The sequence below is a fragment of the Silene latifolia genome, unplaced genomic scaffold (assembly GCF_048544455.1).
Source record: "Silene latifolia isolate original U9 population unplaced genomic scaffold, ASM4854445v1 scaffold_214, whole genome shotgun sequence".
Lineage (NCBI taxonomy): Eukaryota > Viridiplantae > Streptophyta > Magnoliopsida > Caryophyllales > Caryophyllaceae > Silene > Silene latifolia.
In genome coordinates, this window is record NW_027413170.1 from 303,310 (window position 1) to 322,505 (window position 19,196).

At 33.1% G+C, this 19,196-nt stretch overlaps 1 protein-coding gene across 3 annotated transcripts; it reads right to left on the reverse strand.

The window, feature by feature from the left end:
- Window positions 1-1,318: 1,318 nt before the first annotated feature.
- Window positions 1,319-4,792, reverse strand: LOC141638680 (transcription factor UNE10-like). Of its 3 annotated transcripts, none has more exons than XM_074448025.1 (6): window positions 4,251-4,792; window positions 3,178-3,694; window positions 2,982-3,080; window positions 2,729-2,794; window positions 2,043-2,462; window positions 1,319-1,641 (listed from the first exon to the last, which is right to left on the reverse strand). In XM_074448025.1, the coding sequence occupies exons 1-6, from the start codon at window positions 4,415-4,417 to the stop codon at window positions 1,528-1,530; spliced, it is 1,383 nt and encodes a 460-aa protein (XP_074304126.1). In that variant the 5' UTR covers window positions 4,418-4,792; the 3' UTR covers window positions 1,319-1,527. The 3 variants fall into 3 exon arrangements, with proteins under 3 accessions (XP_074304126.1, XP_074304127.1, XP_074304128.1); XM_074448026.1 differs by having other exon boundaries at window positions 4,085-4,316; XM_074448027.1 differs by lacking the exon at window positions 4,251-4,792 and adding an exon at window positions 3,969-4,056.
- Window positions 4,793-19,196: the final 14,404 nt, after the last annotated feature.

Here is a 19,196-nt window from a genome sequence, read left to right on the forward strand (position 1 = left end):
AAGTTGGCTTTTTTGTGCTTTGCTTTAGCATTGATTCTTCCAATGGTATCTCATATGTTCTCTTATCCACCCCCACAGTACTTGAATGTGTTCGGCCGTGTGGTCCGCCACCTTGCTTTCTAAAATGATGCTTCAACCACCTCTCATCTTTCCTTAAGTATTGTTCTTGAATATGAGAACTGCACTGACTTTCAAGTGTTTCCAGCCACATTCCCACAAATAAATGGAGAAATCTTTATTGGTGCTTTTCTTAAAGAGTTGAGTTGGACTAATCTACAGGCTCCATTTTGTTGACTTTCTAAAATGGGATCTTAGACTATAATGAACAATGTTTTGGTTCACACATTATAAAATTATTTTCGGCGTCTTTTAATAGTTTTTCTTGATTTTGTAGAGGGGAAATATAAAAGTTATAGGATGATGAGTTGATGGCTTGATTTCTTAGATCTCTCATTTTATCCATTTCGTAGAGCCGTAAATCCCTTTTTTGGATGTAGTTAACTAAATCCGTTGATTTTTATGTTTTCTTTTACGACTATTATGTGAATTTTCTCGTTAGAGGATTTTTTTGAGAGCAAGGTTGCACATTTGTAGGACACAACTCAATTATAGCTGGGGACTTAAGCGGGGACTTGCGATAAGGGTGTTCATAAATTCCATGTGAAGGATACCTGTTATGATGTAGACTGTAGCAGACCTTCGTGCTGCAAGATCTTGTTTTCTTAAGTTTGATATTCTCTAAAGTAAATCGAACTGTAACTGAACTGATCTTCAAATTTGAACTGTAGTGAATTGAACTGATTTTACACGACCAGAATCGAGGCAGTTTAAACTGAACTTATTTGAATGATAGTAATAATATCAATGGTACTAAACTGGTATATGACAGTAATCGGACTAAACTAAATTTAACCGAAGACCTAACGTAATGTGAACGGGATTGAATTTGATGGAGTGGATACAAATTGAAATGATATGACTATTTATTTGGATGAGTGGAACAAGACGGAGGTCTTTACTTTATACACATGAATCTTGGTGCAAAGTTATGTATGGTGCTATTCGAAACTTTACTTTGGTTGGGTTTTGCGTGTCGATCTGACACCCTAATACTGAAACTTCAAGCCCAAAACAGAATTTTTCTTCACAAAATTCTAGCTGTCTGATAGATATGGAAATGTGTCTGAAATTTGCAGCTGATTCATAGTACCATGCACGTGTAGGACCATTGGACTGAATTATGAAGAAGTAGTAGTAGTAGTAATGGTAGTAATAGTATTACTGAGTTTCAAGGAGAAGATGGCGAACGTGTAGTATAGAGATGTTTGTACCTGTTTTTTCAATTTAATTGTTGTATGCATCTTGTGGGTAGAATTTCTCATTTACTATAGAGATATACCGTGATATATTACATTTCAAGTAGAAACAAGGCGGAAAATACTATCTATGGCCTAAACCATTTACATGTACCAAAACTTTAATTTACTAAAGGAGCTAAGAAGCCTTTACATCATAAACTCTATGGCGTCAACTTCGTTGCACATGATGGTTTGACTGAAACTGATTGCTTGCTGGTTGTGATGGTGTCTGCTGCTGCCTCTGAAATGCTGCAATCCTATTGCAAAGCTCTAAGTTCATTGACTGCAAAAATATTTCATAATGGAATATATTAGTGAGCGGTAAGGTAAACATAGAAAGAAAGAAATTTCAACATTCCGATAGTCCCATGATATTTGAAACTATCTTGTGAGTACCGAAGATGGACGTAGCCCTGTGTCATTTTGGGCAGGTCATTCCAGGTTATTAAACTTATTATACGCTTGAGGTCAAGTCGGTCGTTTAGTTTTTGGATTATTTTCCGGGTGTACTTCTATCAGGTCATTTAAGTTGTACTATTTGTGTTGCGTATTGAGTTATTCGGTTTGAGTCACTTCTTCCCGGTCTAGATGGATGTAGTACTTGACACTCTTCCATATGAGAAATTGTAGGTCATCTCTTAGTATTTTTAAACCGTAAAAAGTGGGAGGCAGTCCTTCACTTGCCTGTGCTAGAAGGATATTGTAGGGATCCTGCAACTGAGCTGAACTGCCAGTTCCATGATTAGGATTTGTGAACTGGTTAGCAGCAATCATTTGAGGTACAAAGGCTGGCGGTACAAATGTCGAGGTAGCGGCCGCAACTTGAGATGGATGTAGCATTGAGGGGGTTGACTGAGGTACTGGTGGAGTATGGCCGATACTAGGTGTCTCGGGCATTCCCATACCCATTCCCATCCCCATACCCATACCCATCCCCATCCCCATTCCCATTCTTGCAAGGAGCGACATCTGATGTAACTGTTGCTGAATCCCTAATGGCATCATAAGATGAGGCATAAATCTTGCTTGGCTCATCATCTGCACTTGTGCTTGAAGCTGCTTTAGATACTCAATTACCTCGTCCAACATTGATGCCTTATCAGTCTGTAAGAATGTTAGCTGTATTCTATGTTACTCAAATATTACGTGTCCAAGTGTCGGATTCGGCTATTATTTTGAAAAATAGATTTTTTCTAAAATCACCTTCACGTTACGAGTGTCGGACACGGGTACGCGAGGAAGTCAGAAGAGTTATGCTGTATTTTATATACTCGTATAAAGATAGTTATTTAAAAGTTCTTTTTAGGGATTTTTGTGTAAATAATATGCGATTTACTATACTCGTATATAATTTTAGTTTCTTTATTCACCTTGCTTGAATTGGGAACTAGCTTCTGCAGGGCCTTCATCTTTTGGTTAATCCTGTCTCGCCGTCTCTGTACATGCAAACATTTGAACAATTGGAATTACAGTGATGTCAGGTATGTCAATTTTGCTTTTGTACCATAAAATTTTCTTCTTGCAAATAACCTGGAATTTTTACTGTCGGATTTTTTATATGGTGCTGAACTGCATTCCTTAGGGAGATATATAGCTAGTAATCAAGAAGTTAATGATTATTACCCTCTCAGACTGATTATGAACAGCAGCTGCCCGCCCTTTTCTTGTCGGGTAGGAACGACCCGTTTCTCCTTTAGTCTCTCGCTCTTCCTCCTGGTTCTCCTATAGAAAAGCATCCAAAAATGTTTTAGTTGAGAGAACTTGTCCCCAAAATGAGTGTTAATTGAGAGCTTATTTCCGAAAAAGACAGGATTAGTACCGATCCACCATGGCATGCGGAATCCTCGTCGTTAACGGTTTTAGTTCTTGTACTGCTTCTGGGAGACTCATAAGACCATGTCATCATAGTTGACGCGGCGTTTGCACTAGCACATGCGCTCTCATGATCGTTAGGAAAGCCACGATGGTCAATCTCCGAGCGTGTCCGTTTCTTGACCAGTACCGAGGGAGGAGGTGGGCGAGGCGTCTGTATTGGTTTGGATTTCTCGACCCATTTACCGCCACAAGATGCCACAACTGATCCAGTATTTTCCATGTTTTGTACTGGTTGCTGTGGTTCTAGCATTAAATTCGTGACTTGTTTGTTGCAGTAGGTTGCTTGATGAACTATGGACTCTAGTGTATCACCAGCCCCACCACCATCGACACCACCGTCTTCCCATGTGGTTTTTGGTGCGGAGGAAGTGGTTGAGATCGGTGGAGGGAAAATCCCTCCTAGTTCATGCATGGCTAGCTGTCCATTTTCCCATGTTAGCTCTGTTACCTCAAAATTTGACCTGAAATTTAATGCATACCAAACTTAGCAAACGTTACCTAAATAGGCTGTACTGTGAACCCATCTGAAATTTCAACGTAACATAGTCCTTCTACTTTCCAAAAAACGACAAAAACTCCTATGAGACCGTTCTATGCATACAATGGATTCATTTCATGTTAATACATCTGATGAATGACTTAATTGAATAGGTTAATACGCATTGAACGGACTCCACACAAGACTAATCGTAAAAAAATAGTAATGTAAATTCATAATAGATGTTATGGCCTTACGAAATCCGATTTTGCTAATATAAATGTCCAAATCATGGAAATATATAACAAATAACAAAAAAATCTATGGTTTAAGTACAATGAAGTTGCTTGTATATTAGAAAAGTAAACCATACCAAACCATGTTGATGCAGGAATGGTTAAGATGTACGCAACTTTATCCTTATCAGGCGAGAGGCCGTTTAAACGTAAGGACGACGACGACGACAAAAGAAAAGCAATGCAAATGAGAGGACGGAAGAGAATTGAGGGAGGGGGTGTAAATAATGAGGTAAAACATACATTGGAATAAGTTGAGAGATGTTGATATGTTGGGGATGCTCCTCCAAGGAATGGTTGTGAGAGTCTAAGTAGTCCACTTGAGAGGATCTATTTCTATCATCTCCTTGGTTATGCTCTTGTCTTTGTTGTTGCATTAGTGTCCAACTAGGTACTATACATTGACTCATTATTTTCTTTCCTCTTCTTTTTTTCCTTTTATTTTTTTTTCCTTCTTTGTTATTATCTCTATTCCTCTCAAATTTTGTGGGGGACTTGGAGTTTTATTTGGTACTTCACATGTGTGTCTTTGTCCTTTATTAAAAAAAATCAATCAATTTTGGTAGTTTTAATGTGAGGACCTATTTGGGATTAACGCGTTTTTGTTGCACTGTTGTGTACCTTGTATGTGAATATGTGATACGTCCATAAATGTAACATATGGTCGACTCATCTTTGGATAAAGATTAGTTGAAAATTGCTTACATGTTGATGTGAAAGAGTTGATAAGTATATTTAACTTTTTACACTGTAATTTTGTATTAACTTTTAACGATTGCGACAATAAAAACATAAAAAAAAATGAGGAAGAATACTAAATAGAGGGGTTATGAGAATCTATAACAAGATTTGGAAGGGTGAATGTGGTTAGGCATGCATTAATTATGATTGGCAATGTTATTGGTTATCAACGTCAAATTTTATGGTTGTATGGACCAATAGTGCCCAAATTAATTAGATAAGGAGGAGGCTGCTGCCTTTCATTTTATTTTGTCCTTTCACACTTGGTTGTCTCTAACCTAATGATTGATTTGTACCAGTTGGATTATGTACCACATGAAAATGAAATTGGCTTATTACGTACTATTGTACTAGTGAATTCTTCGTATTTGTTATAGCTTTGACACAAATACTTTCTGAAATTTGTGAGGTTAGTTTAAGTTTGTTGGAAAGTTATTAACCTTTTTTATTTCCATTTCCAAAAAGTTACTTTCTTGATTCCGATCAATTTTATGGTTGTATGGATCAGTAGTGCCACAATCGAAATTGACCCATTGACATTCTCGCGGATGAAAGCAGTAATTGAAAGTCAAAAACTTTTAAATTACCAAATCATAAAAAATAAGGGAAACAACGGGAACAAATTAATACTTTCAAAGAAAGTCTTGTAAAACTTTGCAGTCCCGAAAAAAAAAATGGATCGCGGGAGGAAAAAAAAAGCTAAAGATACTCCATTTAAAAAAATTCACAACCTCTTGCTAATGAAGGTTTAAAGACTGAAATTGGAGAAACTAACCAATTTCTGATTGACTTTTACTAAAATCAAATCACGAGACTAAACTCGTGAAGCTTTTATGTATAAATTCATGTTTATATTTAAACCTTTAAACTAAAGATGTATTGATTGTAATTTGTACATAACTCTCCGATGTTAAAACTGGAGAGTAAAAACAATTATACCTTAAAAAAGATAAATAAAACATGAAAAAAGACTAAGAATTAGGGGTCGTTTGGTTGCATATAGGAATTTGTATTGCCTAGGAAGTTATAAAACACGTGAATTTGGAATTCATGTGAATTGCAAAAAAATGTTTGGTTGCCATGGAGGAAGTGCAATTCATGTAGGCATTCTAACTTACCTAGGGGGGCCTAGGTAAGCAACTTCCTCCATTGTGGAGGAATTGGAATTCATGGGAACTTCCAATTCATGTGAATTGAGGTAACCAAACAACATACCCATTTTGCAATTCACATGAATTTAAGTTCCTGCATTGTTTAATGGGTAACCAAACGACCCCTTAGTATTTGCTAAGAGAAAAGAGGAAGAAGATGCTGAAAAATAGGGAAAGAAAGGAGTCAAGGACTCGTCTTATTTTCTAAGATTTTTAGGGAATTTATTTAAAATGACTTTTTCTCTCTCTAAGTTTTTTTTCTGTATATAGTCTATAATGATACAGTACTTGTATATATGCTTTGAGAAATGCAAAAAATGACAAATCAACTTGCACATGAGCAAGAAAAATAACTTTTATATATTGAGAAAATTAATGATTACAGTCATAAATCACTTTTTGTTAATTAAAGCATTATATAATTTTTTTTTAAATTACATTCAGAATATCGCTTCTGATAAGAAATTACAGCTAAAATATTTACTCCGGTGGAAACTTGATGCAAATTTGAATTTTTGTCACTTTAGTTCATATTTTTTTAGGAAAGTGCCTTTACCTTCATCTTTTACATTTCCTTATGTTCATCATATTTCACAACTACATCATCTCTCCCGATTCTCCATTTCTTCAACATTCTTACCTAATCCAATTTGCCCCTTTCTTCAAATTCTACCCTAATCAATTTAATTGAATTCTATTATTTCCATTATATCTTAAAAATAATTAATGTTTTTCATCATCTCTCTCTTTTATACTTTATAGATCAATTTTTCCCAAATTGAAAATAATTAGGGTTCTTCAATTTTTGTATTATGTCTTTCTTTCTTTTCCATATTGATATATTTGGGCTTCTTGATGATGCAACAAATGTTGTTGTTGTTGTTGTTGTTGTTGTTGTTGTTGTTGTTGTTGTTGTTGTTGTTGTTGTTGTTGTTTCTAATTTGTCTGATTAATTGATTTGGGAATGTTGGATTGATTTCTGGGAAATTAGGGTTTAGGGTTTTAGCGGAGATTGATATTGGGATTAATCGTAGTAGTAATATTGTGTTATGTAATTGTAGAGAGATGGATAGATGAGAGTATATCAATATGAAAAGGTAAGAAATCTGTCAGATTTTTGTGTTATGTAATTTTCTGGAAAATTTTGTGAAAGAGGTGGCAAGGAGAGGTAAGAATTCTGAGTAAGCTTTAAAATAAGACAAGGGTATATCGGTCAGATTTTTAAAAAATTCACCGGAATCCTCAACTTGGCGCAATTTTAGAAGAAAAGTAATATTTTGCATGTAATTTACAAAAAATTAATATAAAGCTATAATTTTCAAAATGTGGTTTTTAAAAGGTTGTAATGTAAGAAAGTAACTGAAATAGCTAGATTAGGAAAACGTAAAGAATGATTTAGGCTATGTTTGGCAAAGCATTTCAGGTAGTTGATTTGAGCAAAGTAACTTATTTGACCAAAATTTAAGTTACCTTTTTTTTTTTTGCAAGTGTTTGTCAAGTAACTATTTAATCAAAAATGTTACCTAGGGGAGAATCGAAAAAATCTCTCCTCCTACTCTCTAAAAAAAACCCTAGTCTCCATCAACCAAATCTAGGGCATCCATCGACCATTGATCGATGGTAAGCCCCTCAAATAGTTTCATTTATCAATTACTAGTATGAAATATTATGAATTAATCAATAAAAGTCTCCCTTTTGGTGAGATCCGTTTTTCTGTCTCTATTTTTGGAGTTTTTTCAGTCCTTGTCTTTCTAGGGTTTAATATTATTATTGGAATTATTGATAAGACCGGTTTGTTTATGACTCATCATACACCTCTACAATGGATACGCGTTATTCATCAGCGATCTATGGTGCCAGAAGAAGGTAAATTTTCTCCATCAATGAATCAAATGAATGATCCCCTTAAAAGCTACATGAAGAGAGTGATAGAAGGACGAGCCGAATTGTCATATCATGTTTTGAGATTCGTAGTTTTACAGGAGAAATTTGTCTTTTGGTTTCTATTAGAATTGTTTTCGATTATACCTATCTTTTGTAAGTGTCGTTTGGCGTTTCATTAATGGATTAATCTTTTCCTTCAAAAAAAAATGTTACCTAGCCACCTAGGGTAGCATTTGAGAAATCAGTTATCTGACAATGTTGTCAGGATCGGGATTCTATTTTGAATCGATGGGGAGAGTAGGATCGAATCGGTAGAATCGGATCGTAGAATCGTAAGATTCTACAAATTCACTAAATATAGTTTTTTATTTGGTAAAAATATATAATTGAAGATCAAAACACTTATTATACCCAAAATATTGATAATTAATGAGTTTAGTATCATTTCATGAACATGTTTCTACAAATGACATGAAATTTGGATTTTACGATGTCGTTATATAAAATTTATTTTAATATGTTTACTATGGAGTCGGATCGTAGGATCGTAAGATCGTAGAATCGTATTATGATCATACCTCTAAAAAATTTTCAAATAAATAGGATCATAAGATTCTACAAACATGATAGAATCGTAGGATCCGGGATCGGACAAGCATTTTTGGATCGTAAAATCGTAGAATCATAGGATCGAATCGGGATTCTGATAACGATTCTATTTATCTTCCTTTTTACCTCTTCAATCTATAATATTAAATAATTATTATATCATTCTACGTCTTTTCACAAATAGATCAACTACCTTTTCAACTATTTTACAACATCTTTTATATAATCAGTTACTTTATCAGTTCCAAATTTTTAGCTACATTTTCAAGTTTCAGTTAACTTTTTAGTTTTAATGTATCACTTTTATATACACTTTTATGACTCTTTTTGTGTTGGTTTTGATACGGTTTCTGTGCCAAATATGTCATTTATATGCCTTTTGTATTAGAATGTCGATATTGCCGCTACTTTGTGTTAAAATGCAGGAATGATGCATTTATTTACGAGGTGAAACAAGTGAAGTTGAGCATTGCGGATATGGCATAGCAGAACACACGAGGCATGACACGGGAAACTAGAGGAATTGAAGATAACAAGTGAAAATTAGACGAAAATAAGCTGAGAAGGGCAGAATCTTTACTGAGCACTTTTCCGAATTTTCCTAAAACGCGTCTTATTTGTATTATATATTCTAAACTCGTGAAAATTATTGGGTTACACTTTTATTACTTTCAGAACTCGAAAATACTCTAAGTTTTAGTCGGCTAGCATACATTGAGATCTACAATCGTTCCTCATTAATTTTGTTAAGGTACTTTAATCTTTCCTCATTAATTGTTGATCTAGTTCATGTTATTATTTCTTTGTTCTTATTGTATGTCTTTAATCATGTTTACATCAATTATTGTTGTTGTTAATCTTATTAATATGAGTAGCTAAACCTTTCATCTAGGGTAAAGGGAATCTAGGTTGATTAGAAGGGGGTTAATTAATTGATTGTTAGTAATATCGTATAATTATCGTTTGATTATTGTTCTTATTCTAGTTATTTGATTTAAGGCCTGAATCGATAATTAATGTAGCGAATTAATACTTTCACCGACTGGGTTAGAATTAATATAGGTTGTGATAATCAAATAGGTAAGGTTTAATTATAGCGATTGCATGTTAAACTGAATCTAAAGGGCATAATAGAATTAATCAATCTTGTGACCTTAGATAATTTGATTGACCTTACAATTAATTAGAATACACCCCCGGATAATTGACTTAGTGAACCCGCTCCTTGGACTTCTTAATATTATTGTTTACAATCTTACTTTATTGAAAGTAGTTGTTAGAAAACAAACCAAATCAATCCTCCAAGAAAATCGGTTACTTTAAAACAAACTAAATATTAGCAAACTGAATATTACCGCCTCACTGTGGATTCGATATTTGTCTTACCACTAGCTATTTTGTTAGTACTGAGATATGATTATTTTGATATAGGTGATATGACTTTAGCCTTATCAAGTTTTAAGCTACATTTTCAGTTAATTTTACCAAACAGACCGAGTGTACTTTTGTTGTAAAATTCTCAAATTCGAATTTAAATGATTGAAGTTTGATTGCATATCTATCTATCTATATATCTATCTATCTATCTATATATATATATATATATATATATATATAGAGAGAGAGAGAGAGGTGGGATCCGGTGAGTCCACCTAAATATTTGAGTCCATGAGTCCATAAAACAATATCACGCACTATACAAAACAATATCACGATTTTTTTTTTTCAAAATAAAAAAAAAAATTCGAAAATTTTTTTTTTGAAATTTTTTTTTTTTCGAAATTTTGTTTTTCAAATTTTTTTTAACAATTTTTTTTTCGTGTAAGCTGTGATATTGTGTAGTATAACGTGTGATATTGTTTAGTATAACTTGTGATATTGTATTACAAAACAATATCACGAAATTTTTTTTTTCAAAATTGTTTTTTAACACTTTTTTTTTCGTGAAAGCTGTGATATTGTTTAGTATAACGTGTGATATTGTTTAGCATAACGTGTGATATTGTATTACAAAACAATATCACGATTTTTTTTTCATTTTTTTTTTTCAAAAAGTTTTTTTTCCTGTTGTGATATTGTTTAGTATAACGTGTGATACTGTAAGCTGTGATATTATTTAATATAACGTGTGATATTATATCATGGACTCACAGACTCAAAAAGATAGGGTGGACTCATGTGATCCTAATTTTATATATATATATATATATATATATATATATATATATATATATATATATATATATATATATATATAGAGAGAGAGAGAGAGAGAGAGAGAGAGAGAGGAAGGAAGGATCAAGTGAGTCCATCCAATGTCATTGAGTCCCTAAGTCCTCTTTAGGGCCATTGAAAAGATGAGATGAGAGGTTGAGATTGAAGGGAAAAAAGGGGTGATTAAGGCTAAAATAAGGGGATGGATACTAATTAATCCCTTCCCCTCTCTACCATCACTAATCAAACCCTAATTGCACTATAAAAGCCTTATTTTTCCACTCACTTCTCTCTCCTTCACACAAATATCAGCTCTCTATCTCTCTAAAAACCAAAAAAACCCAATTTCTCTAAAAAAATCCAACAAAATTCAAAACCAAATAATTCAAAAAAAATTTCCCCCTTTTCCTCACCCGACCCCACTGACCACCTCCACCGCCACCCACCCACGCCCACCAACCCCCAACAACCCGACACCACCCACCACAACCCAACTACCCTCTCCTCTACACTACCACCTCCTCCTGCCGTCTCCACTAACCACCCGAACACAACTCCGACTCCGACAACATCACCACACCACACTACTGCCGACGCCGACGCACCACCTACCTTCGACCACCATCAACTCCTTATGTCGTCTCCCTCAACGGATCTGAACCGTCTCCCTCCTCCTTCTGCCGCCTCCGTCCTCCTTTAACGCGGCGGCTGCTTTTGTTCTTCTCATTTCAATTTTGTTTTTCTTTTTTCTTCTCAGATCTAGGTCGTGTATCATTTTTTGTTTTGTTATTGATGGATGTTGTGAGAATGGTGGTGAAGTGCGGTAGTGGTGTCGGGTTGTGTGCATGGTGGTGGTGATGGGTTGTGTGGTGGGTGATGCATGGTGACGGGAGAGTGTGTTGTTTTATCAAAATTCGATCTGTTTTTTTTTCTTTTTTAATTTCACACCTAATTGAATTTGTTGTGGTTGTTGGTGTTGTTATTGTTATTGTTGAGTGATAGTTAGTGTTCATATATTCTTAGATTTTGTTACGTTTTTTTAGATATTTTTTTGATCTTGTTATTGGTTTTTTTTTTTTCAGATTTGGTATTTGTGTGTCATTGTTGTGAGACGTGTTTTGTGTGTGTTTGTTGTCTTTTATGTTGTCTTTGTTGTCGTTGTGTTTTTTTTTTTTTTCAACAAGTGGTATGTTTATTATTATTGTTATTATTATTAGATTTAATGTTATATTTTTGTTAGATTTTTTTTTTCAATCTCTCTTTAATAGATCTAGTGTTGTTGATGTTGTTTTATCATGATTTTTATTCTAGATCTAATAAATATATTTATTATACTCATTTTTTTTTTACATTTACACTCATATTTCTTTACATTTACACTCATATGTCTTTACAATTACACTCGTATTTCTTTACATTTACACTCATAATTTTTACATTTACACTTGTATTTCCTCACATTTACACTCGTTTTTATTTAAATTTACACTTGTATCTCCTCACATTTACACTCGTATTTCTCTTATATTTACACTTGTATATCCTCACATTTACACTCGTATTTCTTTAAATTTACACTCATATTTCTTAACATTTACAGTTGTATTTCTTAACATTTACACTCGTATTTCTTTACATTTACACTTGTATTTCTTTACATTTACACTCGTTAAAATTATATAAATTCGCACTCATATTTTTTGTGGATATGAGTTGGTGGGGAAGGACGATGATGGTGGCTTTTTTTGGTAGTCGGACTAAAGTTTTACTCGTAAAGGACAAAGTTGATGATGGCGTTTTTTGGTAGTCGGACTAAAGTTTTACTCGTAAAGGACAAAGTTACACTTATAAAGGACCAAATTCACACTCAAAGGACAAAATTTTCACCCAAAGATCAGATTTACACTTGTAAAATGTTAAAATTATATAAATTCAAAATTTCCGTCACAAAAAATCAAATTTACACTCTAAAAATGTTACATTTACACTCGTAAAACTTCACATTTACACTTGTAAAATGTTAAAATTATATAAATTCAAAATTTCCGTCACAAAAAATCAAATTTTCACTCTTAAAATGTTACATTTACACTCGTAAAACTTCACATTTACACTTGTAAAATGTTAAAATTATATAAATTCAAAATTTCCGTCACAAAAAAATCAAATTTACACTCTTAAAATGTTACATTTACACTCGTAAAACTTCACATTTACACTTGTAAAATGTTAAAATTATATAAATTCAAAATTTCCGTCACAAAAAATCAAATTTACACTCTTAAAATGTTACATTTACACTCGTAAAACTTCACATTTACACTTGTAAAATGTTAAAATTATATAAATTCAAAATTTCCGTCACAAAAAAATCAAATTTTACACTCTTAAAATGTTACATTTACACTCGTAAAACTTCACATTTACACTTGTAAAATGTTAAAATTATATAATTTCAAAATTTCCGTCACAAAAAATCAAATTTTACACTCTTAAAATGTTACATTTACACTCGTAAAACATCACATTTACACTTGTAAAATGTTAAAATTATATAAATTCAAAATTTCCGTCACAAAAAATTAAATTTACACTCTTAAAATGTTACATTTACACTCGTAAAACATCACATTTACACTTGTAAAATGTTAAAATTATATAAATTCAAAATTTCCGTCACAAAAAATTAAATTTACACTCTTAAAATGTTACATTTACACTTGTAAAACATCACATTTACACTTGTAAAATGTTAAAATTATATAAATTCAAAATTTCCGTCACAAAAAATCAAATTTACACTCTTAAAATGTTACATTTACACTTGTAAAACATCACATTTACACTTGTAAAATGTTAAAATTATATTTCCGTCACATTTACACTTGTAAAACTCATACAACATTACATTTACACTTCTGAAATCTAAAACTCAAAACTGATTAATTAGGGGCTAGAGAGAGAAAGAAAAATTAATTAGTGTGTAGAAATTTGATTAGTGGTAAATTTTTTTGGTAATTTTCAATCTCAACCATCCATCTCAATCCAACCATCCACATTTTTTTCCTTTTCTTTTTAAAGGCCTTTAATCAAATTCATCTCAACCTTCCATTTAGTCCATCCAATGGCCCTTAGAGGGACTTATGGACTCAATGACCCATGTTGGACTCATTAGATTTATCTTCTCTATATATATATATATATATATATATATATATATATATATATATATATATATATATATATATATATATATATATATATATATATATAGAGAGAGAGAGAGAGAGAGAGAGAGAGAGAGAGAGAGAAGAGATCAATTAAGTCCATCATATATATTTGAGTCCATAAGTCCTTCTAAGGGCCCTTGGATGAAGGCAATGGAAGGCTAGGATTGATGTCAATATGTGGCTATAAATTAATCTCTCCACCTTTTCTCTAATTAATTCATCAATTCAATTAACCTACCTCACTAATCATTCATCATCTCATTATCACAACTCCTTCTCCTCTCTCTATCTCTCACTTCTTCTTCCTCTCTAAAAACCCAAAAAAATCAAAACCCAAATAAATCATTCATTCATTTCTTTTTCATGCACCACCACCCACCACTACCCCACCCGACACCCCACCGTCACCCACACCCACCGCCGCCACCACCGCTGCCGCCGGTAACTTTTATAAATTCGTTTTTTTTTTCCAGATTTTGCGTCTCATTATTTCCGTCACTCTTTTTTTTTCCAGATTTTGTGTTAAATTTGTTGTTTGGGATCGGTTTATTTTATTTGTTAATTTTTGTTGTTATTTATTCTTTTCAAATCTCTTCTTGTTATACGTTCTTTTTTTAAGAATTCGGGTTTTAAATCTCGTTTTTTTTTTTTGAGATACTTTTTTTGCATCTAAGATCTACTAAAATATTTTTCATAAAATTTGTTGTTTTAATCTTAGCTATATAAAAATTCTTATAATTTGTTGATTTTAATCTTATATTTCACATTTTTATATAAAAATGATATAAAATGACTAAAGTTACGATTATGGGCAAAAGTTATACTGTTATGGACTAAAGTTATACAAAAATGGACTAAAGTTATATAAAAATTGCCTAAAGTTATACAAATATGGACTAAAGTTATACAAATAAGGACTAAAGTTATACAAAAATGGACTAAAGTTATAAAAAAATGGACTAAAATTATACAAATATCTACATTATGAATGTGTTGAACTTCTACTCAATGAATGTATAACTCTAGTAACGATATGAATAACTTCTACTTAACGAATGTATAATTCAAGTAAAAATGTGTGTAATTTCAATGAAAGTATAACTTTTGTTTTCTCAATTCTCTTTGTTGACAAATGAAAAAAAATATAAGTATAAAAACAAAAAATAATAAATAAAAACCAACACTATAAATTTGAATTTATATAAGTACTGTTTGTATAAATTTAGTCAATTTTTGTATCACTTTAGTCCATTTTTGTATAACTTTAATGTTTGAAGGGTATAACTTTAGTCGTAAATAGTGTAACTTTAATATTTGAAGGATATAACTTTAATGTTTTAAGGGTATAACTTTAGTCGTAAATAGTATAACTTTAATGTTTTAAGTGTATAACTTTAGTCATAAATAGTGTAACTTTTATAAAAATCAAATAAATATGAAAAATTAAAATCAACAAATCTAAAACCAATAAGGAAAAAAAACCGTTAATCTAACAAAAAACTCGTAAATCTAAGGAAAAAAACCAAATAACAAAAAAATAAACAAATAAACAATCACAAAAAAAAAACACAGAGAACAACACCAATTTAAAAAAAAAATTGAAATGCACAAACACAGAACACGACTACAAGACACAAACCCAAACATAAAATAAAAAAAAAAAGAAAACAATAACTGAAAAGGAAGATCTGAAACCCACAACACTCGACTGCCAACAATCGACCCATGAACACCACCACACGATAACAAACAACAAAAAAAAATAATAAGAAGAAGAGGAGGCTGCCGCGGCAGAGGGGAGAGGAGGAGGGAGGTTGTCGTGTCTTGGTGTTGGGGACGAAAGGGCAGAGGTTGTTGTGGTGTTGACGTCGTAGGGGAGGAGGCGGCGTGGTGTCGCGTCAGGTGGAGTGTCGTGGTAGATCTGAGAGAGAATAAAGGAGGCAATGGAGGAAATGGCGAGATCTGAGAGAGAAGATGGTGGTGGCGGCTGATGTCGTGGCTGCATGTGATGGTGAGCCGCGTGGTTGTGTTAGGTGCAGGGGGTGGTGGTGGCGAGATACGTGTGTGGTGTTTGGTGTGTCGTGCATGGCTGCTTGTGGTGGTGAGCCACATGGGTGCGTCGGGTGCAGGGGGTGGTGGTGGCGAGATGCGTGTGGTGGTGTTTGGTGTCAGGATGGCGCGGCAGGGAGGGATATGGTGTGGCAGGGTCGTTGGTGGCCGGTGGTTGTGAGGGAGAGCAATGATTATTTTTTGAGTTTTTTTGTTGTGATTAAGATGATTGGCTTTTTTTGTTTGGTTTTTTTAGAGAATGAGAGAGAATTAGGAGATGAGAGAAGTGAGGGGGAATGAATAATGAGGAAGTGAGTAAGGAGATTAGAATGGAGGGAGGAGTTATACAGGTTTAGGAAGAGTTATGGAGGATTAGGGAGGGAGATTAGGGAGGGAGATTTATGGCCCTTCGCTGAGATGTAATATCATCCTTCCATTCCCTTCATCCAAGAGCCCTTATAAGGACTTAGGGACTTATATGATATGAAGGACTCATGAGAACCTCTCTCTCTCTCTCTCTCTCTCTCTCTCTCTCTCTCTCTCTCTCTCTCTCTCTCTCTCTCTCTCTCTCTCTCTCTCTCTCTCTCTCTATATATATATATATATATATATATATATATATATATATATATATATATATATATATATATATATATATATATATATATAAAGAAGACTTTTTCGAGCAATATTAAAGCGTTCTCTTCATCTTTTTTAATTTTTGAAAAGTATATTATAAGATCTTGCAAGATTATGAAAAAGATACAGATCTGAGTACGGATACTATGTAATATTTTTAATATCACAACTATTTTTTACATAAAAGAATTGATTATCAATCTAACAAAAAAATATAATGCAAAACATTTCGAAACTTACTTATTTGGATTCGCAGCGAAAAATGTTTCATTTGAGTATAAATTTTGTATTATTTACTACTCCGTACTATATTGTTGATAATATGATATAATTAGTGTTTATGATGTGAAAGTTAGAAAAAATGATGGTGTACTTCGTAGTATAGTATAGATTTCATATTATTTGCACATATTTTAATTATGATAAAAAAATAGAAAAAAAACGTACAAATATTAAGATGATGTATTTATTAGTATGTTATGTGTTCCACATTGAAAAGTAATGTAAGTGTGGTGAATATACTACGTATAAATAGTAGAATTGTCCCACATCGGAAGATTATCATAAGGTGGGGTGATCCTATGATTATAAATAGGGAAAATGCACGCGGTGCCCTTGAACTTTCGATTTTTGCCCGAAATACCCAATTTTTTGTTCCGGAAAACTTAAAGAGGCTATAACCCGTGTCTACGAATTCAGAAAGTGATAATTGTTTTTTTCAAATCGATTATCTTTTCGAGAACTACGATTTGAAAAAAAAATTGTCGTATTTGGATCCCGTAGCTAGGAGTTTTTGTACGTCAAAGTTTTATTTACCGAACAAACTTTGAGTGACCATCTCTCTTTATCACGAATTCCAAACGCGACAATTTTTTTTTTCAAGTCGTAGTTCTCGAAAAGATAATCAATTTGAAAAAAAAATCGTCACTTTATGAGCTCGTAAACACGAGTTATAGCCTCTCAAAGTTTTCCGGATAAAAAAATTGGATATTTCGGGCAAAACATCAAAGTTTAAGGGCACCGCGTGCATTTTCCGTTATAAATATGAGTCATCTTTGAAACTTAAGTATCAACCCAAAATCTTTTGAGTCTCTTAAGTTAATGACTGATTAAGTTAATTAGGTGGTTGCGTTAAATGTTAATTTTTCAAATTTTAGTAGGTGAAAGAAAGAGCGATAAAATGGTCAATATTATTAGTGGAATATCTTATTTATTATAATGATATAGTTAATTAATTTTTTTCTTTGAAAAGTGAGAAATATTCGTACCCATAAAATATTATTTCATAAATGTAATTTATATGATGATATAATTTCAAACTATCACTAAGACCCTGTTCTTTTGGACTTAAAGCCACTTAATATAAGTTCAATTCAGATCCTATAAGTTCAGTTCAGATCATATAAGTTCAGTTCAATTCAGATTCTTATAAGTTCAGTTGAGTTCAGATCTTATAAGTTCAATTCAGATCCTATAAGTTCAGCTCAGTTCAGATCCTTTAAGTTCAGTTCAGATCCTTTACCTCACTTAATTTAAGTTCAGTTTAGATCTTATAAGTTCAGTTCAGTTCAGTTAAGATCCTTTAAGTTCAGTTCAGATCCTTTACCTCACTTAATTTAAGTTCAGTTCAGATCCTATAAGTTCAGTTCAGTTCAGCTTAGTTCCTTTAAGTTCAATTCAGATCCTTTACCTCACATAATTTAAGTTAAGTTCAGATCCTATAAGTTGATTCGATTCGAGATCCAATAAGTTGATTCGAGATCTTATAAGTTCGATTCGATTCGATTCGAGATCCTATAAGTTGATTCGATTCAGATCGGATAAGTTTCAGTCCAAAAGAACAGGACCTAAACTAATTTAATGTTACGTATAGAGATGGCAACGGATCCTGGACCCTATCCAGATCCGCAGATCCGGACCCTAATGGGTAGGATATGGATCCTAATTTTCCGGATCCCGTGGATATGAGTTGGATATGGATCCACTTCTTTGAAAATGGATCTGGATATAGATCTGGAAAATTTGGATCCGTCGGATATGGATCCAACGTTGGTGTGGCGGATATGGATCTGGATCCTATCGGACCCTACCCAGATCCGGTCCATTGTCATCCCTACTAACACTACACAAACACAGTACACAAGTTGTAAGTTAGAGATGGCAACGGATCCTGGACCCTATCCAGATCCGCGGATCCGGACCCTGAAGGGTAGGATATAGATCCTAATTTTTCGGACCCCGTGGATATGGGTTGGATATGGATCCACTTATTTGAAAATGGATCTGGATATGGATCTGAAAATTTTGGATCCGTTGGATATGGGTCGGATATGGATCCAATATTGGTGTGGCGGATATGGATCTGGATCCTATTGGACCCTACCTAGATCTGGTCCATTGTCATCCCTAGTTACGTATAACAAAGTTTTTCTACTAAATTCATCCCATGTATTATTTATCTTTTATTTCTTTTAAAAGAAATATTTTAATCATATGTAAACAAATGATTAAATATAGGATGTAAACAATAAGCTCTGTTTGGCAAAACTAACTAAAAGTTAACTGAAACCTGAAAAGCTACCTGAAATCTGAAAAACTACCTGATAAGGTAACTCAAAAGTAGGAGCTGATAAGATAACTGATTATAAAAAAAAAATGTTTGGCAAACTAGC

Coding starts and splice junctions, on each gene's coding strand:
- LOC141638680 (XM_074448025.1), bottom strand. CDS start 4,417: ATGAGTCAATGTATAGTACCTAGTTGGACACTAATGCAACAACAAAGA. Junction 3,695..4,250: donor ATCTCTCAACTTATTCCAAT/GTATGTTTTACC, acceptor ATTAAATTTCAG/GTCAAATTTTGAGGTAACAG. Junction 2,463..2,728: donor TAGTTCCCAATTCAAGCAAG/GTGAATAAAGAA, acceptor ACATTCTTACAG/ACTGATAAGGCATCAATGTT.